Source organism: Kwoniella botswanensis, chromosome 1 (genome assembly GCF_036426115.1).
Source record: "Kwoniella botswanensis chromosome 1, complete sequence".
Lineage (NCBI taxonomy): Eukaryota > Fungi > Basidiomycota > Tremellomycetes > Tremellales > Cryptococcaceae > Kwoniella > Kwoniella botswanensis.
The window spans coordinates 23586-51528 of NC_088599.1; the positions used below are offsets into that span (position 1 = coordinate 23586).

Here is a 27943-nt window from a genome sequence, read left to right on the forward strand (position 1 = left end):
TATCGGTTTAAACTTCGCTTGACATGCAATAAATCTCCTCGCAAGTGCATGATCCAGTGAGGATGTGCATTGGGTTCAGAGCCATGATGAGCGTCAGACCTGCATGCATGCAACAAAAACATTTACAGATAACTTGGGATGCTTATTGGCTCCCTTGTGCAGAGCGATACCCTTTCACCCTCGATCACCCCTTGACCCCACTACTTCTCTTCCACAATTTTGTTGATGAGAGTTCCGACACCATGAGAAACAAATACTCTGAATTCATCACCATCCTTGAGTGTGATTCTGGGGTTTGCTGACCAACCAACCCCGGCGGGGGTACTAGAGTGAGGAACGTTACCCAATTTATTAGCAAAATGGATTCTGGACGAGATGAGAACAGTCACCAGAGTGACTGTCTGCTTACCCAGTAATGATGATCGTTCCGGGCTGAAGTGTTGTGCCTTGAGACAAAAAAGAGATTATTTTAGGTATGGAGAATATCAGATCGCTAAGATGGATGAGGTTATGGGTCATCAGTAAAATCAAAATACATCATACAAGGTATCGCAGACGCAACGGGAAAGTAAAACTCACTCCAATTTACTGTCTTGTACCGTTGTGCCGTTCAGGATCCCGGAGATCCTGATATCTTCCAGTCTTGCAAGCTGACTTTTGTGCACTACTGCTGGACCGATGGGACATGCGCCATCGAATGATTTCGAGTAACACCATTGAGATTGGGCGAATTGCGCTTCTCTCGATGAGATATCGTTGGCAGCGGTTATACTTCAGATCAACGTAAGCAAGACGGGACCACAAGCAGCTCGACATGTGCGTCCACCACTCGGAGTGAAGAATCTCACCCTAAAAGGTAATCCAAAGCGTTGTCCTCTGAAACGTTCTTAGCCTCTTTGCCTATGATGAGCGCTACTTCAGATTCGAAGTCTGCTGCATTATCCGACACGAAAGACTTGGGGATGATAGTCGGAGAAGGGTATGGATCCGCTAATGCTGAGGACGGTTTCATGAAAAGGGTCGGCGTCTCAGGAATGGGTAGATTGACTTCTTTGGCATGATTAACGTACTGTAATATTCCGATCAGCTTTGTCGCTCATATTGGTTTCTTTAAACAAACGGATACATCATGGTCAACTGGCCATGAAGTGCCCGAGGAATGGCGCGATTTCAGTGCTTTGGCGTTGAGAGTACAGTTTGACGTGGATCGGGGGAGAAGCGGTAGTCCACTCACATTCAAACCGATACATCGAATGGTACCGACTTCATTCTGTCCTAATGGACTTAACAGCTTATCTACAATTTCTATTTGACCTGTCTTCTCGCCTGGATTTAGCACTGATTTGCCTGAGTAAACATTGACTTCAATCGCCTTAGATTCGTACGAAGCTATTCCTACGTCTATTTCGGGATCTGCGGGCTCGCCTACAAGTGGTCCAGGATGTGCTGATGATTTGGGTATAAATCGTATTAATCTCGAATACGTGGACATCGTTCGGTTATTGTTAAGATGAAGGTTATGCGTTGATCGATTTGATTTTGATATAGCTGGAATCCTCAAGAAAAGACTTTTCAACATGTCACTTGAACTGAAAGCAAACAGGCAATTTGCATTCTGCTTGATATTTCATATATTCATCAGATTGTGCAACGAAATAAGGCTCTCAGCCGATGGTGGCAACGTCACGCGGCGAATCCGGGGAGAAATGAACAGCCGGGTGCCAGTAACATGGGGGACAAAGAAGACCCCGCCTAGAGCTCAATATCCCCGCATATAGAGGGAGGAAGACTATGCCGAAAATGAGATCGTGCTGCGGTGATGTTTAGTTTTTCACGTGGTAAGTGATTCTCTTGTTCCGACAGGGTCAGCCTGGATGAGATGTGCTGATCACGTATTTGCCATTGTTATGTGGTCTCAGAAGAGTATTACTACTTACTACCTTTTCAATCAGCATCAACTATCGTTTATCTGACCTTCCTCATGCTTCAGAGAACCCTACTCCAAAGATACTTAAGAAACGCAACTCATCGCACTGCAACTGTGAACGAGCACCTTCTCACACGAACGATGTCCTCTCAATCCGCACCAGTCAATTTAGTATCGGTCAACACTGCACCTGACAGAGCCAAAAAAGTCATTGGCGCTGTGATCGAGAATGTGAAGGACCGATATAACATCGTTCACGCCGGGAACACCACCAGTATGTACAATATATCGTCACATTCTCTTCCACTCGGGACTTGAAGGGTAACCACTTGTATTTGTCATTTTGTAAACTCTAGCTATTGAAGGCGTCAAACCTCTTCTAGAATCCGTGCAACCACCTCCAGGTATTCTGGTGAGTTGTTGAACACGACACCTGTTCCTGCATGAAAGTGGAGGGATGCATAGTAGCTAAGTATCTGACGGACCATCCTGTGTAACAGTTCTGCGCTTCCATGGTGAGTGTCCTCGTCTTCATCTGCAGCAAGCATCGGACGACTAATGCATGTCCATGCATTATTGTAGTGGACTCCCGAACAACAGGAAGAAATACAGAGAATCGCAAGGGAAACGATCCCTGGGATCAAGACACACGGAATTCCCACAGGATTACAAGTGCAAGTCGGACCCGACGGTATTGTCAAATATTTGATGGAGAGGATAGATGATATCATGACTAAAGAGTAGGAATCATGTGTACATTCTGAGATGCTTGTATTCGAAGCTAGTTCCAATTATATCTCAGGCAATTGGAAGTGCCTTTAAAAATCTGTCTGATTGTATGTTACTCGTACACTACCTCCGACCTGAAGCACTGCCAAGGACATGATGAGTTTGAGACATACATGGTATACTTTCTTAACCAAGGTGCTGAGATTCTCTTCATTCGGTGGAAGGGAATAGTTGTTTCCTGTATTTCAACAGACAAATACTCAGCCAATATTCCGGCTTTAGCATTCGTTAATTGTATTTGGTACTTACCAGAACTCATCATCATCAGCAGGGAACAGCAAATCTAGATGGCTAGAAATTGCAGTATCCGTTTGTTGCGGTGGATGTTGATGCTGTTCATGCTGTTGCAATTGATGTGGTCGCTGTGGTGATTGATTGTATTGAGATTGTAGTTGGGATCCGGTGTTAGCAGAGGGACTGCTGTCCACGTTGGGCATGTTCATAAGCGAATGTGATAGATTATACTGTTGGGGTTGGTTCCACAGACAGCCTTGTATAATCTCTTGAGTGCTGGAAAGTTCCCAATTGGCTATATTTGATGTGTTGGATTCCGCTATAGAAGGAAGAGATTCAGGTATTGACCTCATCGGGGTGGTTTGCGACACCGGATCAGTCAAAAAAGAAGCCAGCTGCCACTCCGGGGAGATGCCGTTCAGAAGATGCTTGAGCAATCGATGAGTATAAGCAGCCATATCATCTGAAGATCGGGAAGCTTCTTCGGTGGAGAACTGAACTTCCGATAGTAATCGAATGACCTTGGCTCGATCTTCTTGATACATCGGTGCGATGTTCTGTAAGAGTCGATTAGCTCTTACGCGAGTTATTGATCAGGAATGAGTTGGAATGGACTTGCTTTTACAAGCCATATGGCAGTGACGGCCATGGCTACCCAAGTCAGGTAGAAACAGTGAGACAGATATCCGTACGGTGCTAAATCATTTTGCAAGACCAAAGCTACACCTAAAGCAGCTTCTATGCAATTCGAGAAGGCGAAAGAAAGAGGGTTGGGTTCATGAAGATCGATTCTGTTATCATGATCGCCATGACGCGCTATGAAAAGCAAGCGATATTCGGCGATGTGGAAACGGAAATATGCGTCACAGAGACGAAAGGTGGATATCTGCGGTTGGGTGAAGCGATGTCGATCTATTGGGGGATGATTATCAGTATCTTCTTGTGAGATTATCTGTAGAATGTATTTGCAGAGGCAAGCAATGTTTAGGAAATTGTGGTGAAGGTTATCATACCGTTATTTTCCAGCCACCGCCGTCTCCACCTGTCCCGCTCGAGTTCTAACCAGTTTAATGTCCTCATGTTCTCCGACTCTTTGCCCATGGCACCCAAACTATCTGCATAGAGCCTACACATCCTGCTGAATGTTACTAAAGGTCCGAGAGAGGACTCGCCCGGGGTTTGCAAATGTGCATGTTCCGTTACCCAGTCTTCTGGATCATCCACATCCTGCGTGTAAAGCATTCGTGGTAGTGAGTGGTGGATAGCGAGGCTTTGAGAGAGCGCATGTTGAGCGTCAGCAAAAGGCAATCGCAACCTGGGAGTTTTTGAGACTTTGGACTCACTGATAATCAGCAATGACCAGATCTATGTGAGCGGGTCAGCCGGTTTGAGGTAGCGATGGTGGGAGGCAACTCACTGAACCAAGCCCTCTCTCGATTCAGCGATTCTCTAGCTTTCAACTCTTCTTTAGCCAACGGACGTGGGCTTCTGATATCTAATCTTAATTCCTGCGCCATTCGAATCGCATAACCAATTCTGCGCCAGCTGGTGTGATCGTCTGACTTTTTCCAATGATGGAGCAGGTTCAAAGCTTGAACAACTTCGACCGAACACAATCCGAATTCTATAGCTTGTCCAACTAACTTGTTGGCGAGCATCATGCACTTCGCGTAAACTTTGGGGCGGACGACTTTGGCTGTCACGGTCAGGACGGATGTAAACAGCAGTGGTGAATGACGGATACAGTAGGTAGGCGTGTGAAGATGAGGATCTAGGATGGCCAGGATTGGATTGAGATGCTGAAAATAGCTGGAGAGATGAAGCGTTTATTAGTCTTCAAAAAGTGTACGGCGAGTACGTTTGGATGCTCTCACAAATTGAATAGCTCATAAGCATCATTCTCAGTCAACAAGCCAGCCTTGACAGGGTCAGGACATGTGGATTGAAGATGTTGCAGAAGGAGTGGGTTGTCTCCAACAGAAGGATCGGGATAATGTGTTGTTTCCCCAGCTATAAAAGCTAAATGACCTGGATCAGTATCGTGTAAAGATGAAGAATTCGATTTGTTCCCTACTTACGAGACGAGTCCCCTTCTTTCGGAATGACATGGGAAAAGTGTATGTTTAGCTTGTCTTGTGGTGGTAAGTCGATACTGTGGTCTCCTGAGGTAGTGTTGTGATGCAAGTCATGGATCGAGCTTGACCGGATGAATGAGCCAGTTAAACCACTGCCTGAAGCTTCTGGATCATTATTGTGTTCGAAGAGCGAATCAGGCTTTCCAGACGATTGCGATGGATCTTCGATAAGGGGTTTCTTCTTGCGACCGCGTTGATGCTTGGTATATTCACACGTTATATTGTGATTTTTACATCGCCGGCACGGAGAATGCGAGTTGGAAGTATGACATTTTCGCTGAGTATGGTGGGGGGTCAGGTCAGTCGAAGGGGTACAAATCAACGAGAATGTTCGGAGACGACATAGCACTCACTTTAGCTGCACGACAAGCGAGACAACTGATTTTACTGGAGTGGGGAAATGAGTCAGGTCAAAGCCAGTCAAGCGAGAAGAAAGATGGTTGCTCACGCTGATGCAGTTGATTGAGACGTTACTAGTCCCACAGAATTCTCATGGTCGCCGGAGACGACATCCATCGCTATTGAACATGCGACATAGACGACGTTGTGGAAATGGGATCGATGGCGAACGGGGAAAAAGATCGATTGAAAGTATGTGTATGGACCACGACAGCTACGGGCAGTAACGTATATACGTGGGGCCAAATTACGTAATAATTGCAGGTCAAATGCTAGTGCGGTGTCACGTGGTCCTGGTGCTTCCACTCCATAGCCTATGCATCCATACTTCCTGTTGATTTTGCTCTTGATTCTAGTTCTAGCTCCTAGTGATAAAGATATATTTGCAGCCGCTCTCACCAGTGGATGCACAAATGCTACCTGTAATTCGACCATCGCAAGCATCAAGCGGACTTTTGCACCTGTTGCATGCAGCAGCTATACGGCTATACGGCTATACGGCTATACGGGGCTAACACGCCTCTGGGGTTAAATCTATGGTTCTACCCGTATTCCCCGCCGGCGGTGTTCAAACCAGATCACCGCTATCGCGTTTCAACTAGAATGGCGCCCCGCGGCCATGGCTACGCAGCTTACACCGTTAGTGGATCGGCAGAGAATAATAATTGTTGACAGAATGAGTGTACTTTGTTTAAGTCTCTGACTGTCTCGTTCTCAGAATGTGATTTCCTTTCAAGAAAACCCCCAAAGCTTCTTGTCACATCCTCATACCAGCGCTATACATCATGGTAAACGCACCCGTCAACTCGGGCTTCGTCCTTCAAGATGATCCAGCGACGCCGCGAACTGATGCGACTGTTTCCTTCCGTGATATCTTGCCAAAACCTGATCACCCTCGTATCGCTGGAATAACAAATCACACTTCCCATTCATGGTGTCAATCCCGTCGAGAAGTGCCCGCTCCAGCTTGGTTGATCAACAGATTGGACATCACGAACATCGAAAGGCCGTACAAAGGTTTCTCGTCAGATGGCAATCCCGATCCATCTATCTTTCATTATCATCAAGATGAAGGCGCTCCAGTAGAAGAAGCTGTAAAGGCTGTCGAGATGTTACTCGACTCGTTGCCGGAAGAATTGAGATCAGAAGCTATCAAGGGAGATGTTCGGGACGATGACGAGTTCAGGGCTTGGTCGAATCCTGAGCTATACGTCAATGAAGGTGAGTCTCATACATGTCAGGTCAAGTGTTCGCGTTGAAGCAGTTTGCAGGTGGGATTAGGTTGGATGAAACAACTCAAGAAGTCCAGGACCTCGTTCACAATGTCCTCGAAGCCTCTTTATCAGCTGATGGATACCACAAAGCTCTTGGATGTACTTTGACCAATCATTTCCTGGGAGAGCTAGTAAACGGACTATCGGTGTTGAACAAACATTCGTACAACTTCCGATTGTTTCTGCCGACGAATGATAAAGCCCCTAGCCTAACTCAACCATGGGGATATTCTTTCTTTGGACACCATCTTTGTTTGGCTGTTTGCTTCGTTGGTCGCCGAATGATCATTGGACCTACTTTTATGGGCGCTGAACCCGATCGGATCGATGTCGGTGAACATGCCGGGTTGCGATTGTTCAGCCAAGAGGAAATCAGAGGGTTGACATTGATGAGAGACTTATCTTCAGAGAATCAGAAACTTGCTCAGCTCAATGAAGGAATGGACTGTCAACATGGTCTTGCAGAGGATCGATGGAATCCTTTCGATGAGAGGTGCGTAATCTATCTGCGACTGAAGCCCATATAGCGCTGATGGTCGCATTGGAGTGAAGACATCTAGGCGGAGCACATCAAGACAATCGTATCGTCCCATTTGAGGGCTGCCCTATCTCCAAATTCACTCCCAATCAAAGGGAAGAAATATATGCTATCATTCAAGCTTTCAACACTTACCTCCCCGAAGTACCACTCAAGTACAAAATGGAACGTGTAAGAAAATTCGAAGATCAAACCTATTTCGCTTGGATTGGGAAATTCGGTTTGGGTGATCCTTACTATTTCCGTATCCACTCACCAGTCACGTTCTGCGAGGTGAGGCGTCCATTTCTTTGATTTCCGATCGTGTTTTTATCTTGAGCTGACATTGGAAATTCGACAGTTCGACTTTCATTGTGGGAGTGAGCGCTTCAAAATTGACCAGCAGCTAGGATAATTAACTGACTTGATACCTTGTTGATAGTTTTCCTTACAAACACAACACCTGCCAAATGTCACATTCATACAGTGAATCGTTTGCCCAATTGCGAGGATTATGGTAAAGCGTTGATCCGACAATGGGAAGCGGAGCAGAGTCAGGAGTAGCCGTTTGTACTTTTGATGGCCGGTCGTGTGTATTATGAGACTTTTTATGCGATTATGTCTAGAATGGATCACGATTACTCGTGTCGTTCCATATATCATCTCAACGGGAGTTGCCAACGCCAAACAATGTACTGGCTACGATAGCATGCAGGAATTTTGTCGACAACGTCGAGACACGTCTTGAGGAATGGTTTGCATTCATGACTAGATGAACCTTTTGATACCTGTCGGACTCAGGTTGGTGTTCTTGCTTTTCTCGTTCTTTGCAGTCCATATTGAATTGCGATGGCTTATTTATTCAACAACAGATAGTACCTCTCGCGAAGAAGGTTTCCCAGGTCTCCCAACACCTGCTGTAAGTCTCTGTCGGCAGGGAGAACGGCCGGACCCGCCCATAGCGGCCGAAACAACTCATATACGTAGATTGACGACACCTAGCGAATTTTGTTTTGCCACAGCGGGAATCTGTTCGGCTATCTCTAACTAAAGTCAATCGATGGTCCAGTAATTTCTGCACGATGTCGTATCTACCGTAGCACTGCATCAGTTTCCAAACCGTGATTTCCGTCCGCAACGCGAATTACCTAAATGCAATTACATTTTAAATACCCCGCAATGGAGTTTTATGATGCCGCTAATGAGTGACTGGGGCGCCAGATGCGGCGATATCGTTGATTGTTAGGTCTGCAGTATGAACCTGTTGATTCGCAAGATGATGTGTTCTTGCATAAAACTGGACATGTGGAAGATAACTATAGCTTTCCATCATGGTTGCTCTCTTTCAAACCCAACTTGAGAAGGTCTAAATTTTTCCATCATGGTACAAGCAGCAGATCTGAAGAACGAATTGCGAATCCATATGTGAGTGCAATGGTCATGGAACAGCGTGCAGAAAGACGAAGATCCACCACCACTATCGTAAGAGCTGACCCCAGTGTGTGTAGTGTCGGAGCCGGCATGGGTGGAATGGGCTGTGCTTTGGCTCTCGCCAAGCAAGGATACACAAACCTTCACCTGTGGGAATCCGCTAGGGAGATCGGGGAAGTAGGAGCTGGTATCAATATCACCCCTAATCTCTCGAGAATTCTCGATCAGTGGGGAGTGCTTAACATAGCACGGTCAGAAGCAGTAGCACTTGATGGTGCAAGTGTGTTAAGTGAGTCAATCGAAGGTTTCAGCCTACAGATCAAAGCTGACTCAGAGCCCAGATTGTGCAAAGGATGAAGTGTTGACTAGTGTGGATTTCCAATACATCGAGAAAGAATTCGGTTATCCATTCTATGTGAGATGGAATGGTCGAATGCCCTGTGAAGCCTCTCATTGACGACCTTGATTGATTACTTCTATAGGTAGTTCACAGATCGGCGTTACAAAAGAGCTTAGTGACTGGTGCAACACGTTCTGGGGTAGTAAAGCTTCATCTCGGTCACCTAGTCACGGATTGGGATTTTGAAAATAGTAGATTTCGGGTGAAAGAGAGAGCTACGGAATCTTCCAAAGAGCCGCTTGACAACGGAGCAACTGGCGGAGCGTCACTGGCGGAAGGAAAGTGGGTAGAAGCGGATATCATTTTGGCAGCAGATGGGGTCAAAAGTAAAGCCCGAACAGCCATGTTGGCAAGAATCGGGGAAGCGGATCAAGGTGAGCTGAACACGTGTGATTGTCGATGAATGCGTTTGACCATTCAAGAGGACCATCTATAGTCGAAGACACCGGTCAAGCTGCCTATCGGATTATAGTGAAGCGATCCATGATCAATGAAGATCCGGAATTGTTGCCCTTCTTCACCGGGTCACACTCTTACCGATGGATAGGCGAGAAGAGACACATCATAGTAAGTGTACTTACGTGTTCGTGGCAGAGAATAGGCGCTCATCATTTTGCTTAGGCTTACCCAATTGCATCCCACGATCTATTCAACATGTCGTCGGCTCATCCTGACCGACGTTTCGTTGAAGCCGACACATGGACTGCTTCGGGCTCGAAACAAGAAATGCTAGACATGTTCTCAGACTTCTGTCCCCGCGTCCAAAAATTGTTGAAGCTTGTCCCTGAGGGTGATGTGTTAGAGTGGAAACTGAGAGTTCATGCTCCCCTTTCTCATTGGGTGGATGGAAACACGGCATTGGTCGGTGATGCCTGCCATCCGACTTTACCACATTTAGCCCAAGGTGCTGCTCAAGCGGTCGAAGATGCGGCGGTATTGGGGGTAGTTTTAGGCAAGATCAAGTCTAAGGACGACATCCACAGAGCGTTAATGGTGTATCAGGTTAGTGGCTTTCCTTGTGGATTTCACTCTATCATTGCGGTCAATCTCAGCTTATAATCCAATGTCTAACAGGCTCTTCGAAAACCTCGAGCAGATTGGGCTGTTCTGACCGCCGCTGCTAATGGTAAAGGCCTCCATCTGAGCAGTGGTGAAGCACAAGAAAAACGAGATGCAGCATTCAAAGCTGCCAAGAAGGAAGGGGGTGAGAACCCGGATAAGGCGATCGATCAGTGAGTTGCCTGACTACAGGTTACAACCTTTATGTTCACATTTGCAGCTCAGGGTGAACACTGATCTCCTCTTGCTCTCCAGGACAACGCAAAGGATTTTGTACGCTCATGATTGTGCTAAAGACGCAGATGAGAGGTTTGATGAGCTCTTCAAGGCAGTAGTGTAGTTGTACGGCTCGTCGAAGCTGTCTCAATGATGTTGTTCTCTTGATCTCGTGTCGGATAAGAAATGTATGTATCTTCTTAACAATGCATCATGCACTTTTCCTTCCCGACCCTTTCCGTTGCTCAGCGAATGCATAATGTCCATATTATTTTTCGATGTGAAGCCCTTTGTCAACAAGCGGTCCGAGGTTGTTGGTATTAGCTCCATCCAGAGCCAGCGGAAGAATAGCTTGGTTTGCAGACCTATCGATGTGGGTTCACGTCCGAGACTCCCAACTTGTACACAGAGGCTTGCCGCTATGTGCACGATAAATCGCATGAAATCGGTTTATGCAAGTCTCCGAAAGGCCAAGTGATCATTGATTCCGTGATCAATTCTGCTATTCTTTGCTTCTGACATGGATTCTACAGTGTTCGTCAGACTCTCTCCTCAAGTGTCGAGCTTGGAGCAGGTCACTTGATGGTCTGTAAGGTGAGCTGTATGCAAGGGAACTCGGGCAGCTTTGACTTTGGGGTACAGCGTGCACGAAGCGAGCCACAGTGTATTGACTGGAAGCTCCAAATCCAAGACAAGGACATAAGGTGGCAGAACCCCGTGATCGGTTGAACATGAGATACCGCAACACCGCTTGTGGGTTCCTGCGGGAATTTGCGGGGACTTCCTCGCACTCCACGTTCCCCCAACGGAGCTCCATACTCAAGAATCCTGCGAGAATGACGAGAAGGACAGATCACCGATCAGCGTCGCATGTCTTTTATATGGCATTACGATTGGAACCAGCTGACTGCGCATGATTGGTAACCGCAATACAGATACCTTCAGATCACCGCATATGTAGCTTTATAGCTCATGCTCTTGCTTTGGCGGATCTCTGAACTAGGCAGTTGTAATACTTCATAAAGAGCCCCAGAGACCTCGGGAGAACCTTTTGAATCCTCCATCTAATCGTCGCACCATGTCGAATCATATTGAAGCTAGTGTCGAATCTGGATCGCAGGAGGACCACTCTGGGTATTCTTACCGAGATGGCAAGGATCCCAGTCTTCCGCCCAATCATCCCATCAATGCACTGGGTAAATGGAGAAAATTCTTCATTCTGATAACACTCAGTTACAGTGGTTTCCTCGCCAATTTCAGGTGAGTCTTCCTCTTCACTATCAGCACGCGAAAGAGGTTGACCGTTCTTCAATGATTTAGTGTTGCGATCATTCAAGTGGCATTCCCGTGAGACTGTTTTTCCCCCGTTTGACATCAAAAGATAGCCTAGTCTAACTGGCAACTCATCATACAGAACTTTAGGCAAAGCCTTTGGAGTATCTCCTGGCAAAATCCCTAATACTATCGGTTATAACCTTCTGGGTGTGGCTGTAGGGCCTTTGTTTTGGAATCCACTATCAAAGGTAAGCTATACATCTTGTTCACCGGTCACCGAAACTTACTGATGATCAGATCTAAATATGCAGACCATAGGCAGAAGACCAGTGTATCTTCTTGGCTCCACGCTCTTCATACCATGCGTCATCTGGATGGCCGTCTCGAATTCATATACCGTCTTTGCCATTGCTAGGGTCTTCGCTGGTATCACCTCCGCATTTTCTCAAACTGTGCCTCCTGCTACAGTGGGAGATATATTCGTAAAAGAGGTCCGAGGCTCCAAAATGTCCATGTTCGCTGTGGCTGTCGTTATAGCTCCTGCTATCGGACCGATCTTCTGCGGACTGATCGTCGAGAACACAAGCTGGAGAGTCCTCTTCTGGCTTATCTTGGGTCTGGCTGTAGTGCAGCTGGCAGCTTTCTTCTTCATAGTGCCCGAAACGCTCTGGATCGAATCCGAAGACACACCTATGGCAGTCGCTCCTGTCCAGTCTGGGTCAGATCTCCAACAGGTGTCTTCAAGCAACAATGATCATGATGACAAGGCCATTGCTGAGCATGTCGAAGATACGATCCAGAGCCCTGGCGTACGACAAGGGCACGTAGGTGCCGCCTGGATGCCTTGGAAAAGACCAGGAGAATTTTTGGCGATATCGCTTTCACCTATTCTAATGGTAAGTATGATCACCTATTGTTCCTGACGCATACGGTGCTGACAGGATTTTGAACAGGCCAGGTACTTGACAATTGTCATCCCATCTATCTACTATGGATCCATATTTGCGTGGTCTGTCGGAATAACCATTGTAATGCCGCAAAAATTCGAAGCGCCCCCTTACAATTTTGCGGTCATCCCCCTGGGTGCTGCGTTCTTAGCATTTGGTCTCGGAGGAGTCTTAGGCAAATGGTCGGGCGGGATTGTAGGAGACAAGGTCGTATCATATATGGCGAAGAGAAAAGGTCACCGAGAGCCCGAACATCGTCTGTGGGCACTTGTTAGTCTCCATGATCCTACTGCGACGGCAGAATGAAGAAATCTGGCTGATAGGTTTGATCCCCCAGCTCCCAATCCTTCCCTTCATGTTCGTCGGATGCCTCATTGTAGGCCTAGTAGTGAAACTACAACTACATTGGATTGCCTATCTCTTTGGTGGTGGACTATTTTTCTTCTGTCTTTCCGCTGCTACTGGGTTGTTGCAAACGGTGAGTCACATGCGACAGATCTAAGGAACATAGTTGAGTCGTGCGAATCTCCCTTAGTATGTCCTTGAAGGCTACCTCTCCCGATCAATGGACACCCAAGCTGTGTTTGTTTTCTTCAAGTCTATTTGGGGATTCGCAATTGCATTCTTCGTGTATGATTGGGGAGAGGAGCACGGTTTCCTATCTGAATACATCGTTCAGGGTGCTCTCGCATCGGGCGTAGGTGCCATACTATGTGCCGTTCTTATCCTCAAAGGTAGATCGATCCGCAAGTGGCAAGGCATGCCGATGGCTAGCAATTAGGCTCACTCAATTTTTTTTCATCGAGGAGGTTTTGGATTTACGATTTGACTTTTGTGTTCCTGGAAAGTATGACAACGGATTGTAAATAAAGTGATCTCAGACATGACTTTGGACTTGAATTGGGATACGAATTGAATTATGCATTATGTTCATGTTTGATTTCTACCACACACTGTTACGATATCATGATATCTGAGTAGACAAGTGAGCTGCATGCCGTGTGGGTAAAGGACAATCGAGGGCAATTTGTCGATGCTCGTTCATACAGCACCAAGACATCGGGCTCGACAGTGGCTTGAGACATGAAACGCATCAGGTAGATCGAATCAGAAAACATTAATTGACATCTTATGTGGCTCATGATGTATGCATGTATCCTTGATTTCCTGTTCCATCAGCTATTCCATCTCACGCCCCATCGAATATCAAGAACATCCATGAATGCTTTTTCACTGCAAGCTTATCTCCATGCTTTGACTGCCATTCCTTATCATCGAGATTGGATACTGCTGGCACAACTGCAGTGGACGTCTCAAAGGTGTTCTATTCAGGTTGCAGGGTGAGCTTAGGCTGCACGACATGTATAAGGATACTTGCACGTACCACTGCTGCTAGATCATCACTGTAAATCTCATGCAGTTGAACCTTCTCTATATCTGCATCATGCATCAGCGGACCATCAAATATGTTTTGGTTCTTCATCAACTCACTGAACCCAGAAAATCCAATCTTCACTTCCCAGTCCGCCGTCGGGTGTCTGTTCAGTATACTCAACCGTATACTGCACCCATTGGACGTCTTGACCACCACCGCCACGCTATCGATGTATGATGGCCTGTATGCGCCTTGTTGGATGTAGACGGGATAGGTTGGGCCAGTACTGCGGACTGTCAGTGTCTCGGACCTTCACCTTCCAACGTTGATACGTCGAGAACTCACTAAACATCAGGAAATGAAGGCAATTGTAGTAGATGTCCATTCTTCATGTACTTGCTGAAGAGCGCAAGAGGATAGTAGAGAGTTTGTCGAAGGATCCCATCCGGTCGGGTCATAAGAGGTGAGATCTACCGGCTGCTCAGCTCTTCCCCTTTCCTTCTGTTACGAACGACTTACTACGTTCACCGACTGAGCCAAACATGCTATACCGATATCCCTGTGCTTCCTCACCAGGACGTTCAACCACGCGCAGAACCCTAACATATCGGTGTAATCATAAGTCTGCTCCAACCCGTTATTCCCTCGAGCTTTCACATCATCCCAAACGTTCCACTGGTATAAATCAATCAGCTCGGTCTCCTTTCCTCACGACCGGAATGTCACTCACCTCGTCGAAACATATCTTCATGTCTTTCCCAGGCATACGCTCCGATGCCCTGCCAATGTTCGCCATGTCTATCAGTGATTTGCACACATCGATGTGCTTTTCTGCAGCCTGTGTTGCTGGTTAGCCGTCATTTCGATTGACCTCCAAATGGTCACTTACAGCCGCTCCAAACACATTCTTTTCGTATTCAAGTCCGGGCACACTTGACATCTTATCGTGTCCAAGCATAGTGCTGTCTCGTCTCAGCCCACGATTGTGGTTCATCACACTCACTAGTAATGAATCGAGTGCATATCCGCTAAAGGTAACAGAGCCTGTATCACCTCCCTGTCCCACTCAGAAGCGCCCTAAGAAATGTCAGCTCCGTCGATCCATGCTTACGACTGGCACTCACAGTCTCTCCGCAAGAGACAAGCTGTATTGTCGGATCGACCAATTTAAGAGCATGCGCCCATCGTCTGGCTTTCCTTGCATAATCCGATGGAAGCATATTGCCGACCTGCCAAGGTCCCCACACTGATGACACAGTCTGTCAGCAGTCACCAGGCATTACCAAGAGGACACTTACTCTCATTACCCAAGCCCCAGTATTTCACGGCATGTGGTTCCTTCCGTCCGGTATTCTTTCTCCGCAGCTCGGCCCAGCTTTCGTCGTATGCTTCAGTACGCAACACCCACTAGGGATTCGAAGCCGAAGACTTACTGGGTGTCCCCGGTACCATTGCAATATTCCAACCATGCTAAAGCTTCTTCCAGCGTTCCAGTGCCCACTACCAATCATGAATTAACGGTTTTACTTCTTCCACTGCCAGACAGACTCACTATTCAGGCAAATATATGGTTCGCAGTCAAGCCCTCGACAGTAGTCGATGAACTCGTCTGTACCAAAACTGAAAACCTGTCAGTTATCACATCGAGCTTCCCTACCACAGGTTCAGACGCAACTCACATGTTGGATTCATCGCTCAACCAAGCCAATTCTATCCTCTTTGGTCTTTGATTGATCGGGCCGATCCCATCTTGCCAATGGTAATTCGACACGAAGTTACCTTTGAGCTATGTGAGTTCGTCTTTCCCACTCCTCCGTGCACTGAGTGAGCTCACCTCCCGGCCATCGCATCATAGGTATCTGCAATTCCCCAGCTTTCGCTAGACAACCCATCACATCTTTCCTCCAGCCTAGTCTACCTTTAGTCGCTAAATCCCCAATGTCTTGCGGGAGGAGCAGGTCTTTGGGACTGGGATGCTCTGGGCTGTCCACAATCCCTCCATAGATACATCTGCCCAGGTGTTCCAGAAATCCCGAGTATAGCTTGTCCGTTATCGGTTGTTCAGCAGGATGTACCAATCGGTCGACGTCGAGGTCAAGACGCCCAGAGCGTAGTCTAGTTGGATGGCCTGGCTCAGCGGAAAAGGCGATCCGACTTTGTTGTTGTTCCAGAGCTTGAAGCACAGTCACGTGTTGACTATAGACCGCCATCGTCGGACTGCTTTGGTTGACTCAAGAGAGAAGATAACAAGGATGATTGATGGACGACATCTATATCATTCTCATTGGCGTGCTTTCGCCGGGTATTTGAAAACATCTGCTGCCGAATTTCGGAACATCATTCTGACATTTGGAAGAGCGGAAAGGGTGATTAGGTTTGAAAAGGGCCTACTCTAACATAACCTGGAGTGTAAAGAGCAAGTCACGTTCTGCGCTGTGCTGCACAATCTCGATTTAATCTGTCGCCCCTTCAATCGAAAAGCATGTGGGATCACCACACGCGGTCCGGGGCGGTAGATGTCCTCAGGCACGTCGGACCGATGTGACGTCGACATTCACTTTACTCGCGCATAAAACCTCTGTCCTCGAAAAACCATTAAGTTACGGCAACAATAGTTATACCGGCTAAGCCATCACATGATGAAATAGCGGACGGATATTTCTTGCGAAAAGTTCGGAAACAAGAGGTATTCAAATACGATGGACATTCCTAAAGATATATAGGGACCTCCAACTGGAGTCCCAAGTAGCCCCGTTAGTTCCTCGATCATCCCACACTGTGTCCTTCAAGAAACAAGTCCAGGCGAAACGCACACAAAACACCATGGCGATACCACCGAAGATCTACACATTCCTGTGTGCTTGTTTTGCAGCGTGAGTCGAACGCAAGGACAAGGCGGGGTATTGTATTTACTGAGGCTTCTCAACAGCATGGGCGCGATGCTCTATGGATATGACTTGGGTGTCATCTCATATGTGATCGTCGCACCGAACTTTCTCACCACCATCGACACCACCGACGATGATTACATTGGCTTTATTGTCTCCTCTATGCTGCTTGGGTGAGCGACGGCAGCAATCCCAGGATGAAGATGCAGAGTCTGATCGATTACTTGCAGTGCCTTTGCTGGAAGTATCCCTGCTTCACTCATTGCCGACCGTTTCAGTCGTAGGATGGCCAGTAAGTTGATATAACACGCACTTTCCACAGGCATAGCGGTGCTGATATACATGGAAGTTACCGTCGCCGGGGGCGTATTTATTCTTGGAGGTATCTTGCAAACCGCGACGCAGGACAAAGAGACTATGTTCGCTGGAAGATTCTTTGCGGGTATTGGTATCGGTATGCTGGTAGGTCTTCCGAATTAATTTGAAAAAATCGATAACTGAGGTCGTGTGTTAGGGTGTGTTGGCTCCGCGTAAGTATTGATCTGTATAAGCCGTCGTAGCAAGAGACGTGGTCTAACCTTTGTTCTTCCATCGTATAAGTATATCAATCCGAAATTGGTATGTAATTCGACCAACTGCTCGCATTGTGAAGCTGCAGCTAATGTCTCATGTCAGCACATCCATCGAAGCGAGGTATGCTCACCGCAACTTTCCAATTCTTCTTGGGTATCGGCGCTATCGTGGCCGGTTGGATAGCCTATGGTGTTCAACAGACTCATCCCAACGACCCCATTGCTTGGCGATTACCTGTGAGTGAACGAACAGGCGTTTACCAGCATCAGCTCACAAGCATTCAAGCTTGCATTTCAAATGCTACCCGCCGTACCGCTGCTGTTATTGTCCTTCTTGCTCCCTGAATCACCGAGGTGCGTTTTGCGACTGGCGTGTGTGATTTACGCGCTGACATCCTCACAGATGGTTGATGATCAAAGGTCGAGAAGAGGATGCGTTGCATACTTTAGCCAGACTTCACGCCCGAGGCAATCACAATGATGCTTTCGTCCTTGGAGAATGGCATTCTATGAAGCAAAAAGTCGGGGAGGAAGCTCAAACCGATCAGTCATGGGGTCTGGTAAGGTGACTTCTAAGTCTCTTCTAATGACACCTTGCTAATTCATGTCAGTTAGATCTTCAAGGATCGTACCAATTTACGAAAAGTCCTGTATGGTATCATCCTCCAGTTCTCGGTGCAGATGACTGGTGTGTCTGCTATCCAGTATTACGCTGCGTGAGTGCTTCCATTCACCCATTAGCATTTCAGACACTGATCACCGCTTGTAGTACCGTTTACAAATCCGTTGGGTTCTCACAAAGCACCTCTCTGTTGATCAACTCCCTCAACAACATCAACGCCTTGTTCGGAGAACTCGCTTGTATCCTGCTAGTTGACAAAGTGGGACGACGATTCCCATTGATTGCGGGCAACATGCTGGCTGGTACATGTTTCGCTATTGCCACGTAGGTCACCAGTCTTCCGTACATCGGCCTTCCAGCTCACGAGAGTCGTCAGTGCGCTTGCAAAACAATTCGCTGAAGGGGGTGGTAATCGAGGTCAAGGTATCGGCTTCGTATCCGTGCTGTTCATCTATAACTTCGCTTTCTCGGCCTGTATCGGACCCCTTTCTTGGGTTTAGTGAGTGTTCAGACACTACTGATCGTCTTGACCTCTCGCTTATTGTTGGCCCCCAAAAGTCCCGTCGAGATATTCAACACCGCTGTTCGAGGTAAAGCCACCGCGCTCACTTGCATGGCTGCTTGGATCTCGAACTTTATGATCGGACAGGTTTCACCCAAGGCGTGGTCCAACATCGGTATGTGACAAAGCTGTGGTTGTCGTGACACCGCTAATCTCAACACATGCAGGATGGAAATACTATCTGGTCTTCACTGTCTGCGGATTCACCAATGCCCTAACCTTCTATATCCTATTTCCCGAGACGAAGGGGAGAACTCTTGAAGAGATGGACAGGTACTTCCGAGAAACCCATTGGTTCGTTCCAGGCGCGAAGGTTCCTTCGCTCTCTTCGACGGACCGGGAAGTTCAATTAGCGCAAGGTGAGTATGGTTCCCCCACAAAAGGGCTTGCTGTTGACCAGAGTACAGAGGGCGTCTCTCAAGAACACGGTCTTCCATCTGATGATACCGAGAAGGGCCTAAAGGGTGGGGAATACCACCATCGAGAGGCTATTTAAGTGTTCAGTACTTGGACACGACGGCTGAAATCGGAGAAACACCATGAAAGATTGATTGAAGTCCTTGCGGTGTAACTCATATGATTCCTTTAAGCAGAGCGAATAGCCGGCGTACGTTTCGACTGCGGACCTGAATGATATTACTTGATGTATACAACTATTGTCTTTCATCGTGCCTGCGTCTTCACGGACTCTGGAAAAGATTCGGCATACCGCGCAAGCACATAAGTGGGTTCTGGATTGTCGAAACTTAACATTGCATCTTAGCCTTCCGAGGCTTATCACAATTACACAGCATACCAAAAAAAAAAAAAAATCTACCGTGCGTATCTCCTTTCAAGCATGGAATCAGAATTGCGCCGCTTTGACAGGAACACCTGTCGAATCAGAAGCGTGATCTGCCAGTACAACTGGTCTCTTCTTCCCGAATCTGACATATCCCCACACATATGCAGCCGCGGCGAGAGCTGCGATTACGACCATCGTCACGGCGGCGCCGATACCTCCTCCAGCGGCGGCAGATAAGCCAGAGTTTTGCGAGACAGCCTCTGTCGCCCCGGGTGTTGAGGATTCACTAGCGTTGTCGCTGGTGGAGCCGGATGACGTGGTTGCGGAAGTGGTACCGACCTGCATCGAATCTTCTGCGCTGGCCACTTGCAGAGATGAAGTGAGATTGCTACACATGTATTGCTCGGAAGGAGTGAAGCCTTCAGCGGAGACCAGATTGATATCGGCGCAGTAGTAGTAATTGTCGGATACTCCCTCGAGCTGTGGAGGTACGGTTAGCAACACTCAGAGTCTTTCCATCTATGAGTTTACTAACGTTGTACATGATCATCAGGGTGACATCGTCACCAGCTTTCAAGCCAAATGAGGCAAAATCCGGTGCTGGTTGACAGTAGTGACCACTACCCAGCTCTGAGATAGTGTTGGTGTACGTGGAGAACGCATGGAATCGGGTTGGATCCGTTTCGTTGGTCCACAAGATGTTCACAGTGTCGAGAAGTGTCTTTGAAGTCAACGAGATATCACCACCCGTCAGAGGATAGTCCGCTCTGACTCCTGCTGGAGACCCTCCACATGGTGCAGTGGTCGCCGTGGTGGCATTGAAGGTACGACCAGGAGGGAAGCTAAAGTTGATAGGGCTGGTATCGAAGTCCTATGAAGATACAAGTCAGTACGCAGCCATAAATCTTCCTCGTGAGAGACAATCCTCACGGTGATCGCGGCCCGACGATTGATACTGATGGCGAAAGCAGCAGAGATGGAAGTAGCTACCAAGAGAGATTGCAGCAACATTTCGAAGAAGTCAGCAGGGATTTGGTAGACGAATAGACACACTATTCCAAATCCTAAAGGCTCACTTTATATGTTCGAAACGTTCCCATCAGGATCTTTGGTCAGCTGAAGCTGTCATGGGAAATTGCTCGAATCCTTCGGCCGGTTCAGCAACGCCACGGGTTTCTTCGTTGCCATGCCACCGACGACATCTGATAAGCATGCTTGTAGCCAGAGAGAGCCTGACGCAGTCCCAAGGCACCTGCTTGGAGCCTGCTGATGTAGAATCAGAATCGGCCGCATATTATCAGATAAGATCCGGAGTCATATCCATTTCTTTCGAACATGCTACATGTCCACGTTCAGGGTTAGGCTTGGCGCTAGGTCCGGGACCGACATCGTCGGCCGAGGCGCTAGATTTGTCACTACAAAACAACTCACTTGTGGCTTGAACCATATGTTTGGCTCGAAAGAGTAACAACCAGACTTGGGGGTTACTGCCGTGCCCATGCAGTGACTGGGTCCTGGCGCTCCTTTGAAGAAACTCCGAACAATGACAGAATATCTTGAACTCGGTCGATAGGCCACGAAAGCTGTATCAGACCAGTTTGTTATCGCCTACTGTGGAGAAACGACTCTGTTCAGGGTCTGCATGGATCGAATGAAGACCGAATCGTGCAAGTGACATTCTCAAGAGCCTGAACTCGTCCAGGTGTCTCCTCCAAGCAGCACGGTGATCACTCAGGACAATAAACGAAATGATGCTAGGCGACTCGAGTAAAGCCACGTCACTCGATCGGGTATCGCGCCATCCGATGTAGAAGTGATGCGGTATAAGTAAACGGCTTACTCTTGCGATGCAACGTGTACATCAGCATCTATGCATTCTCACCATCTTCCCTCTGCATTGGCATTGTGAGATCCATTCCCGTATCATCTCAGCATGAGGCCGATCCGTTGTCTCATATCTCTCTGCGTTCTCTATGCTGCTCGGGCAGCATCTGCAGCAAGTCCAGGCGACACAACACAGATCCCATGGAGCTCAAAACAGCCTGAAGACTCGAGTCACCATCCTAAGAACCCGACAAGCATCTTCATTGACCATTGTGAGCTGGCATGAAACGTATGGTCGATTCCTAGATTACTAATCTCTTGAAATGCAGTCTCCGCTTCCCGCTCTGGCACAGACACGTACCTCCAAACACAAATAGCTGCTCTGTACTCAAATCACAGTGTCGTGACAACCGATGACATCTATTTTGACATCTTCCGCTTTGCTGCCGGGGATCCAGCGTCCATCGCAATCCGCGAGATAGATGATTTGGAGCCCATCAAGAGGGTAGTGTTCGTGAAGCCGTCGCGAAGGAGGGAAGGAGAAGGGACAGTCGCAGCGAGAGCCGTGTTTGGAGGGTGGGAAGTTGCATGGAAGAACAAGGAATTCAAAGTGATCGTAGCAACGGTGAGATCTCGTCTCCGTATGACTCGTAATCGTCATGATATCTGAACATCATCACAGTGGGCGGAAGCATATCGTCAAGTCACCCAATGGCACATCATCACCGACGAACCGGATGCTGCTCGCCAATTTATACGTTCTTGTGCCAACTACTGCTCATCCTTTAGAGACGTTGTATGGGTATTCGAGCAAGGATCATGGCGCCCAGACAGAGGTTTATGGGAATCGGTGCAAAAAGTGAGTCATAGAGTTTGTACGATTCATCTGCTAAGGGTCCTGTAGGCTTCATGGGAGGATGTCGTGCTTGAGGATCGTTTCAAAACCGCCCTTCAATCCGACTACCGCTCTTTCCTCAAGTCTGAGAAGACTTATAAGGATCTTGGTGTCCCCTGGAAAAGAGGGTTGATCTTTCTGGGGGTAAGTACTCATCTCTTCTCTGTGAGCACAGCCGTCCTCGTCGTCTCCATCCTAATCATATACATACGTAGCCTCCAGGTAATGGCAAGACAATCAGTCTGAAAGCGCTCATGAAAGAAGTGAAAGTCCCAAGCCTTTATGTCAAGTCATTCCATTGTGAGTTATCAGTCGGCGTTGACTAGTTACACGCTCATGTTGACGACACTACTAGCTTGGGCAGGTGACGAGAAAGGTTAGTCAGGGGTCTGGTACATGTGACAATGACTCCCTGACACCCAATACGTAGGAATCCGTGATATATTCAGTCGCGCTCGAGCGGAGGCACCTTGCGTACTGGTGCTCGAGGACCTCGATTCTTTGATTACAGACCAAAACAGATCGTTCTTCTTGAATGAAGTCGATGGACTGGAAGATAACGACGGACTTCTCTTGGTGAGTTGAACTATTCTGATAGTGTCCATCTGCTGAAAGCTGCTAGATCGGTACTACCAACCACTTTGACCGACTTGATCCTGCTTTGTCGAGTCGACCCTCCAGATTTGATCGAAAATAGTGCGTTGTCTGTAAATGGACATTGGATAGATACTGACTGGACCATGTCATATCAGCACCTTCCCCGATCCATCTCGAGCGCAACGTCGAGACTATGCTAAATGGTGGCAGGACAACCTTCGAAGCAACGAGAAGATAGACTTCCCGGATTCACTGCCGGACGAGTTCGCCGATAAGACTGGCAATTTCTCTTTCGCCTACATGAAAGAAGCATTGTAAGTGGTACTGATTGGCAAGTGGAAATTAGCTGACAGTGTCACAGCGTTTCAACCTTGTTGACCATTGCTGGTCGTAACGAGAACGACCCCAAGAAGCTGGATTTCCCAGCACTGCTACTGGATCAAGTGCATCACCTACGTCACGAATTCGAGACTACTGATGCTATGTCTTCGTCCTCCTCCTCAGCTAACTCAGCACGGACTTGGCAAAATGATGGCGTGACAGGATATGGCTGGGATACGATGCAATGGACCACAGAAAGTATGATTTTCCAGATCCCTTGGGTTGAATTGGAATCTCGTTGAAACTTCGAAGTCGTTTATCTGCATCAATCTGTACACGCAAGTTGTCATATAATTGGACATGGACAAGTATCTAGAATCTGTATTTACACCAGCATGTGGTAAGACTCAGCTTGCTACTTTACTGGAATTCCGGTACAACGCGGAGACTGTTACTTGTTACTAAGAGCAAAATTTGTGATTCATATATCGGCTAGTTGCACAGACCAAAGGCCGATTGCTCTTATCTCCTGTTCTCACTTAACTGCGGCGCCCTGGCATGCAAAGAGCCACTTCAGATTTTCTGACTTCTCACAGGAATAAATACAAAAAATACCGAAAAGTTATATAGTTGCAACTCGGTCAGAAAAACGGGATTTCAGTTGGGGAAGAGATAAGCTTGTTTGAAAGTTCTTATCTTGGTCTAACGGAAGAGGACTGGATCAAATCGTTGGTAACATACATGACATTCCACTGTCTCGACTCGATACCTCTCTGTGAAACAACGCTCTCATTGGTCCTCGCTTAGCTCCCAGTTCGGATCTAAATGCCGATTTAAACGCTCATTCGAGACTTCGAAACATTCTGGTAATCCCGTCTCGTCCCAAGTCGCTCCTTGAATCAGTTTAGCCAAAGCTGGAGCAGCAGTAAATATTCGAGCCTAGCGAATGCAAGTGAGATCATTTGTCCGGTTTAAGCCATTTACAAACTCACCATTCCATGACCATTGTGACCACAACACATCCACTGGCCAGGCTTGCCAGGTACTGCACCAATAAAGGGTACTTGATCGGCACTCTGACCATGAATCAGCTTGATGTACGGTATGTCCGATATCATTAAAACCCACTCTCGCGATGATACCACTCCAAGCGTAGTCATACAGCACTCTCGATCCTCGCTCTGGCTCATCCCTGAGGTAATTTAGCGACATTCCTCTCTTATTGTAACCCACCATTCGAATCCCTCTGTGCCCAAAGTTCGTACCGCTTCTGTAACGGGCTCAAAGTTGGTAAGAGTATCGTCGATTCTCCTCCTCTGATCTTTCGCAACGTAGTCTAGCAGTTTATTCTGGTTTGGGGCTGCGCCACCGAATAACAATATGCCATCTGATGTCGGCCTCGCATTGATTGTATACATTCCTTCTGGGTATATGATTGCGTAGGAATTCTTCAAGGATCTCGAGCCTGCAAATGTGGACGGCGGAAGGACTTTGTTGCACCTACACAGAACACGTTAATGATGTAGGATATCCAACCAAGAGGGCATACTTCCACGTACATGTGCGGGCATGGGCGGATTGCGCCTCTCGTCTCGGGTAGCAAAGCCCCAGCATATGCATTGGTCGCATGCACAACCACTGGTGTACTGATATCACCACGTGCAGTATGCACGGTCCACTGATTCGCGGATCCCGACACTTTCGTGACCGGGGTCCAAGTCTGGAGATTTAGTCCAAGATCCAAGGACTGCTGGTTGATATGTGCAACTGGGAACGATCTCAGCGGATGTGTGAGATAACAGCACATCCTGAAACTCACCAAGTTTCCAAGGATGTAAGCTCGAGGCATCCCATGCATACAACGCTTTTGCACCTTTGAGTCGAGAGATCTAAACAAACGTGAGCTCGGCATTCGTGAATGCAGACTCACCTCTTCCGCTTTATCCTGGTCCGTGATTACCTCTATCTTGGAAACATCTCCGCCAGCTGCCTGGTAGTTCGAGAAGTTATCGGCAGCAACCTCCGCAACATCATCCGTCATCAACACGTCGAGCTATCAATGAAAGAAATATGTTAGACCCCAGCCCTACACCATGGAGGACCGAAGCATGACATACCGTCTTTCCCACCCACAAGTCGCAATCCACACTATGCTTCTTGACGTATTCTACCAGTCTTTCCCACGTTTTCTGTTCATTTGATAGTATCTATTGTCGTTCGCGTTAGAAGGCTGATTCACGCGGAACGCCCAAACTTACCTTCAAAGCTTGCTCGGCCCCAAAAGCCGTCTCATACTTGGTAAACCCTCTCCACTGATCAGGTTTGCAGTGTCCAGCATTCCTTCCGGTGGCTCCGGAACATAACTCTCGTGCTTCTAGCAGCACTACTGATTTGGGAGGATTGGGACTCTGTAGCAAGGACAATGCAGTCAAAGAGCCCGTAGCCTCGAGTAGTTTGGCTGGGGATGAGCTTTAAAACAACATGAGGGCAAGCAGTATCTGAACACTCACTCCAGATCCTATGATCACTACATCAGCTGTCTTCGGCAGGTCCTCTGTGGTTCGATGGTTCAGGAGAGGATTGTTCCTGACCGTCTGAAGCCAGAGTGATAGCGACATTCCCACCTCCAGAGGTCTACCGGTTCTGGGTATCTGCTTTTCTAACTTGCTGCTTCGGCCGGTCCCTTCATCTCCCACGGGAGGAAGACTGCCTTCTAGATCTTTTATGTGCATTGTATCTGTCTAGTGTGGGGTACTATAGTATCTATTATGCTGCAAAGGTGAGAAAGAGAAGTGAAGTACGATAAGAATAGTCTTCTTTAGGACATGATGACCCATGATATCGCAATCACTGTTTAGTCCCCTTCCATCTGGTCTTCGGGTATATCCGATCGCACCATCCATACCAGGCGGACAAACACCCGACGGCTGAAAAGCCTATATCATGCATCTAACAGGCTAAAAATACCGCAGTTATCTTTGTTGATCCAGGTAGAGTAAGTACGAGTAGTAATTACATCCTCAGATCGAAATAAAGGTCTGCATGTAACGAAGCATGATCATGATGATGTCGACGTATCACATTATCCTCATGCTCCACGGCTAAAGGCTAATCAAGATCGCTTGCTCATCAAACCTCTACTCAGCTTCCCTTAAATGCCCGCCTTGGCACCATCATTTCCCACAATATGTTTGACGCTTTGTGACCCACACAACGCAGCTGAGGGCTGCACCGACAAGCATCATGATACCTGAAAAGACTGCCGCTTGTCTGAATCCACCCAAATCCTCATGCGCATCTACAATCGCTCCAGCAATTGGAGCTCCCACAAGGGCGAAGATTGAGGCTGAACCGAAGGTCAAGCCTAGCTTGGCGCCAATCTGTGGTAATTGAGACATCGAAGCGATACAGGGTGGGATTGCTGATAACCAGATACCCGAGAACATGCCGTAGATAACGCCAAATGCGAGGAGACTCGCAACATTTTTGAGTGGGATCCACATTGCAAGTATGAAGATACCACAAAGTAGGGATGAAGTCGGAAGTATCAGAAGACTGTATCACATCATGAGCTCAGCGTTGGTAGTGTGACTCGTGAACAGGCATACTCACGGAGTGAGGGAAGGAATGAAACCTGCGACCAGTCTACCCATCGTGGAACCGGCGTTCATGCAAGACAGAGTGTAAAAAGCCATAGCTTCGGAAGCGCCGAGTGCAAGTGCATTGGTAGAAATATAGTAGAAGGGTACGAGGAAGCTAAGCCACAGTGTCAGCTTCAATGGCTATCAAAAGCCACCCAGCTTACCCAAAAAGGGTGAATGCGATAGAAACGATGGTCAAACTGAAATGCCAATCTGTGATGAAGTGGAACACCGTGAACCAGGGAAGGGGTTTCCGTTTAGGCGCTCGTTTGTGGATCAGAGCGTTGGCAGCCGCTAACAATCCCAGTGAGATGAATCCGACTGCTCGAGTGCCCCATTGGAAACCTGGCATGGACAAATTCTCATCAATTCAGCCTCCACAGGGGTGTCCAGGATTCATGCCTTACCGATTCTAGGTGAGTCGAAGAACGCTCTGATGATGATTGGCCATATAACCCCACCAAGTCCTGATCCACTCATGGCAATGGCTGTGGCCATACCACGCTTCTTTGAGAACCACTGGGGAGGCAAGGAGACGCTAGGGTGAAACGTCATACTGCATCCGATTCCAAACAGAACTCCCTGTGCAAGTATGAATTGCCAATATTCTCTGCAGACTGATTAGAAGTAGTCAGCGGTTTTCCACATGCATCCGCAAGTAGAGATAGAGCTTACGCGAGGTCGTCATCAACGCCAGGACTATCAAGAAACTACCGGGTACAGTCAAAACGTGTGCACCATGGGAGTCGAGGATGCGTCCCACGAATAAGCCCTAGATACTTATTTAGCCTGATAGCGCTCTAGCAGGAGTTGTAGGGCCACATACCCCGAAGAACAGAATGAAAAGCTGAAGTGTCCCAATCCAGGCAATCTGAGAAGGTGACTTGTGACCCAACAAGTTTGACTCGTAGTAGGCTTGAAAAACCCCGAAGCTGTTACCTGGTCGACCGAGAGAATCAATCATTATCCAAAGTACATCTTCTTGGTATCATGCAATGATAGAAATCCCACTCACATAATCCGAATTGAACCAACAAAGCCATCCAGCAGCCAGCAACTGTTGCCCATGCGGCGAACCCGCCATCTGGTGGGGGAGTCATCATGGAAGGGGGAGCAATTGGTGAAGCCGCCACTTTAGAGGTAGTTGGTTTTTCGATTGCGGCTGATGCGATCATCATGCGTTGGCCAGGTTTTCGGGAAGGTAAAGATATATGTGTAGACTCCAGCTTGGACTGTTATGTGACTCTCTCCATTTTATA

At 47.6% G+C, this 27943-nt stretch overlaps 12 protein-coding genes across 12 annotated transcripts; 6 read left to right on the forward strand and 6 right to left on the reverse strand.

The window, feature by feature from the left end:
- Positions 1 to 200: 200 nt before the first annotated feature.
- L199_000009 (uncharacterized protein) lies at positions 201 to 1492 on the reverse strand (the record flags this gene model as incomplete). The annotated part of the gene is made up of 5 exons (XM_064885782.1): positions 201 to 324; positions 410 to 493; positions 580 to 771; positions 849 to 1069; positions 1235 to 1492. The coding sequence occupies 5 exons, from the start codon at positions 1490 to 1492 to the stop codon at positions 201 to 203; spliced, it is 879 nt and encodes a 292-aa protein (XP_064741854.1).
- Positions 1493 to 2068: 576 nt separating this feature from the next.
- Positions 2069 to 2671, forward strand: L199_000010 (uncharacterized protein; the record flags this gene model as incomplete). Its single annotated transcript, XM_064885783.1, has 4 exons — positions 2069 to 2201; positions 2284 to 2339; positions 2428 to 2442; positions 2510 to 2671. The coding sequence occupies 4 exons, from the start codon at positions 2069 to 2071 to the stop codon at positions 2669 to 2671; spliced, it is 366 nt and encodes a 121-aa protein (XP_064741855.1).
- A 195-nt stretch (positions 2672 to 2866) lies between these two features.
- Positions 2867 to 5601, reverse strand: L199_000011 (uncharacterized protein; the record flags this gene model as incomplete). Its single annotated transcript, XM_064885784.1, has 11 exons — positions 2867 to 2894; positions 2966 to 3507; positions 3570 to 3766; positions 3824 to 3862; positions 3964 to 4220; positions 4294 to 4315; positions 4368 to 4759; positions 4825 to 4969; positions 5029 to 5362; positions 5439 to 5472; positions 5534 to 5601. 11 exons carry the CDS (start codon positions 5599 to 5601, stop codon positions 2867 to 2869), a joined length of 2058 nt encoding a protein of 685 aa, XP_064741856.1.
- A 668-nt stretch (positions 5602 to 6269) lies between these two features.
- Positions 6270 to 7839, forward strand: L199_000012 (uncharacterized protein; the record flags this gene model as incomplete). The annotated part of the gene is made up of 5 exons (XM_064885785.1): positions 6270 to 6705; positions 6756 to 7251; positions 7311 to 7569; positions 7637 to 7655; positions 7718 to 7839. The coding sequence occupies 5 exons, from the start codon at positions 6270 to 6272 to the stop codon at positions 7837 to 7839; spliced, it is 1332 nt and encodes a 443-aa protein (XP_064741857.1).
- Positions 7840 to 8656: 817 nt separating this feature from the next.
- On the forward strand, positions 8657 to 10505 carry L199_000013 (uncharacterized protein; the record flags this gene model as incomplete). The annotated part of the gene is made up of 8 exons (XM_064885786.1): positions 8657 to 8700; positions 8784 to 8995; positions 9048 to 9121; positions 9189 to 9480; positions 9543 to 9673; positions 9728 to 10108; positions 10181 to 10338; positions 10421 to 10505. The coding sequence occupies 8 exons, from the start codon at positions 8657 to 8659 to the stop codon at positions 10503 to 10505; spliced, it is 1377 nt and encodes a 458-aa protein (XP_064741858.1).
- A 954-nt stretch (positions 10506 to 11459) lies between these two features.
- On the forward strand, positions 11460 to 13384 carry L199_000014 (uncharacterized protein; the record flags this gene model as incomplete). Its single annotated transcript, XM_064885787.1, has 7 exons — positions 11460 to 11641; positions 11702 to 11728; positions 11796 to 11904; positions 11968 to 12552; positions 12610 to 12873; positions 12941 to 13081; positions 13139 to 13384. 7 exons carry the CDS (start codon positions 11460 to 11462, stop codon positions 13382 to 13384), a joined length of 1554 nt encoding a protein of 517 aa, XP_064741859.1.
- Positions 13385 to 13792: 408 nt separating this feature from the next.
- L199_000015 (uncharacterized protein) lies at positions 13793 to 16188 on the reverse strand (the record flags this gene model as incomplete). Its single annotated transcript, XM_064885788.1, has 14 exons — positions 13793 to 13927; positions 13988 to 14040; positions 14095 to 14264; positions 14324 to 14448; positions 14498 to 14653; positions 14709 to 14816; positions 14868 to 14940; positions 14982 to 15055; positions 15103 to 15224; positions 15277 to 15353; positions 15412 to 15478; positions 15531 to 15598; positions 15658 to 15757; positions 15813 to 16188. The coding sequence occupies 14 exons, from the start codon at positions 16186 to 16188 to the stop codon at positions 13793 to 13795; spliced, it is 1704 nt and encodes a 567-aa protein (XP_064741860.1).
- Positions 16189 to 16801: 613 nt separating this feature from the next.
- L199_000016 (uncharacterized protein) lies at positions 16802 to 19118 on the forward strand (the record flags this gene model as incomplete). Its single annotated transcript, XM_064885789.1, has 14 exons — positions 16802 to 16851; positions 16908 to 17039; positions 17097 to 17158; positions 17216 to 17328; positions 17381 to 17396; positions 17467 to 17484; positions 17542 to 17675; positions 17725 to 17792; positions 17842 to 17998; positions 18054 to 18154; positions 18208 to 18384; positions 18437 to 18559; positions 18619 to 18737; positions 18790 to 19118. The coding sequence occupies 14 exons, from the start codon at positions 16802 to 16804 to the stop codon at positions 19116 to 19118; spliced, it is 1599 nt and encodes a 532-aa protein (XP_064741861.1).
- Positions 19119 to 19466: 348 nt separating this feature from the next.
- L199_000017 (uncharacterized protein) lies at positions 19467 to 20417 on the reverse strand (the record flags this gene model as incomplete). The annotated part of the gene is made up of 3 exons (XM_064885790.1): positions 19467 to 19886; positions 19942 to 20277; positions 20337 to 20417. The coding sequence occupies 3 exons, from the start codon at positions 20415 to 20417 to the stop codon at positions 19467 to 19469; spliced, it is 837 nt and encodes a 278-aa protein (XP_064741862.1).
- A 922-nt stretch (positions 20418 to 21339) lies between these two features.
- L199_000018 (uncharacterized protein) lies at positions 21340 to 23345 on the forward strand (the record flags this gene model as incomplete). The annotated part of the gene is made up of 10 exons (XM_064885791.1): positions 21340 to 21502; positions 21560 to 21855; positions 21913 to 22089; positions 22135 to 22269; positions 22341 to 22425; positions 22481 to 22501; positions 22556 to 22701; positions 22748 to 22821; positions 22878 to 23036; positions 23084 to 23345. 10 exons carry the CDS (start codon positions 21340 to 21342, stop codon positions 23343 to 23345), a joined length of 1518 nt encoding a protein of 505 aa, XP_064741863.1.
- Positions 23346 to 23832: 487 nt separating this feature from the next.
- On the reverse strand, positions 23833 to 25775 carry L199_000019 (uncharacterized protein; the record flags this gene model as incomplete). Its single annotated transcript, XM_064885792.1, has 10 exons — positions 23833 to 23982; positions 24036 to 24119; positions 24172 to 24222; positions 24273 to 24543; positions 24603 to 24810; positions 24863 to 24932; positions 25004 to 25096; positions 25161 to 25250; positions 25302 to 25487; positions 25554 to 25775. 10 exons carry the CDS (start codon positions 25773 to 25775, stop codon positions 23833 to 23835), a joined length of 1425 nt encoding a protein of 474 aa, XP_064741864.1.
- Positions 25776 to 26216: 441 nt separating this feature from the next.
- Positions 26217 to 27859, reverse strand: L199_000020 (uncharacterized protein; the record flags this gene model as incomplete). Its single annotated transcript, XM_064885793.1, has 7 exons — positions 26217 to 26598; positions 26656 to 26799; positions 26849 to 27029; positions 27092 to 27301; positions 27360 to 27456; positions 27511 to 27623; positions 27700 to 27859. 7 exons carry the CDS (start codon positions 27857 to 27859, stop codon positions 26217 to 26219), a joined length of 1287 nt encoding a protein of 428 aa, XP_064741865.1.
- Between the last annotated feature and the right edge of the window lie 84 nt (positions 27860 to 27943).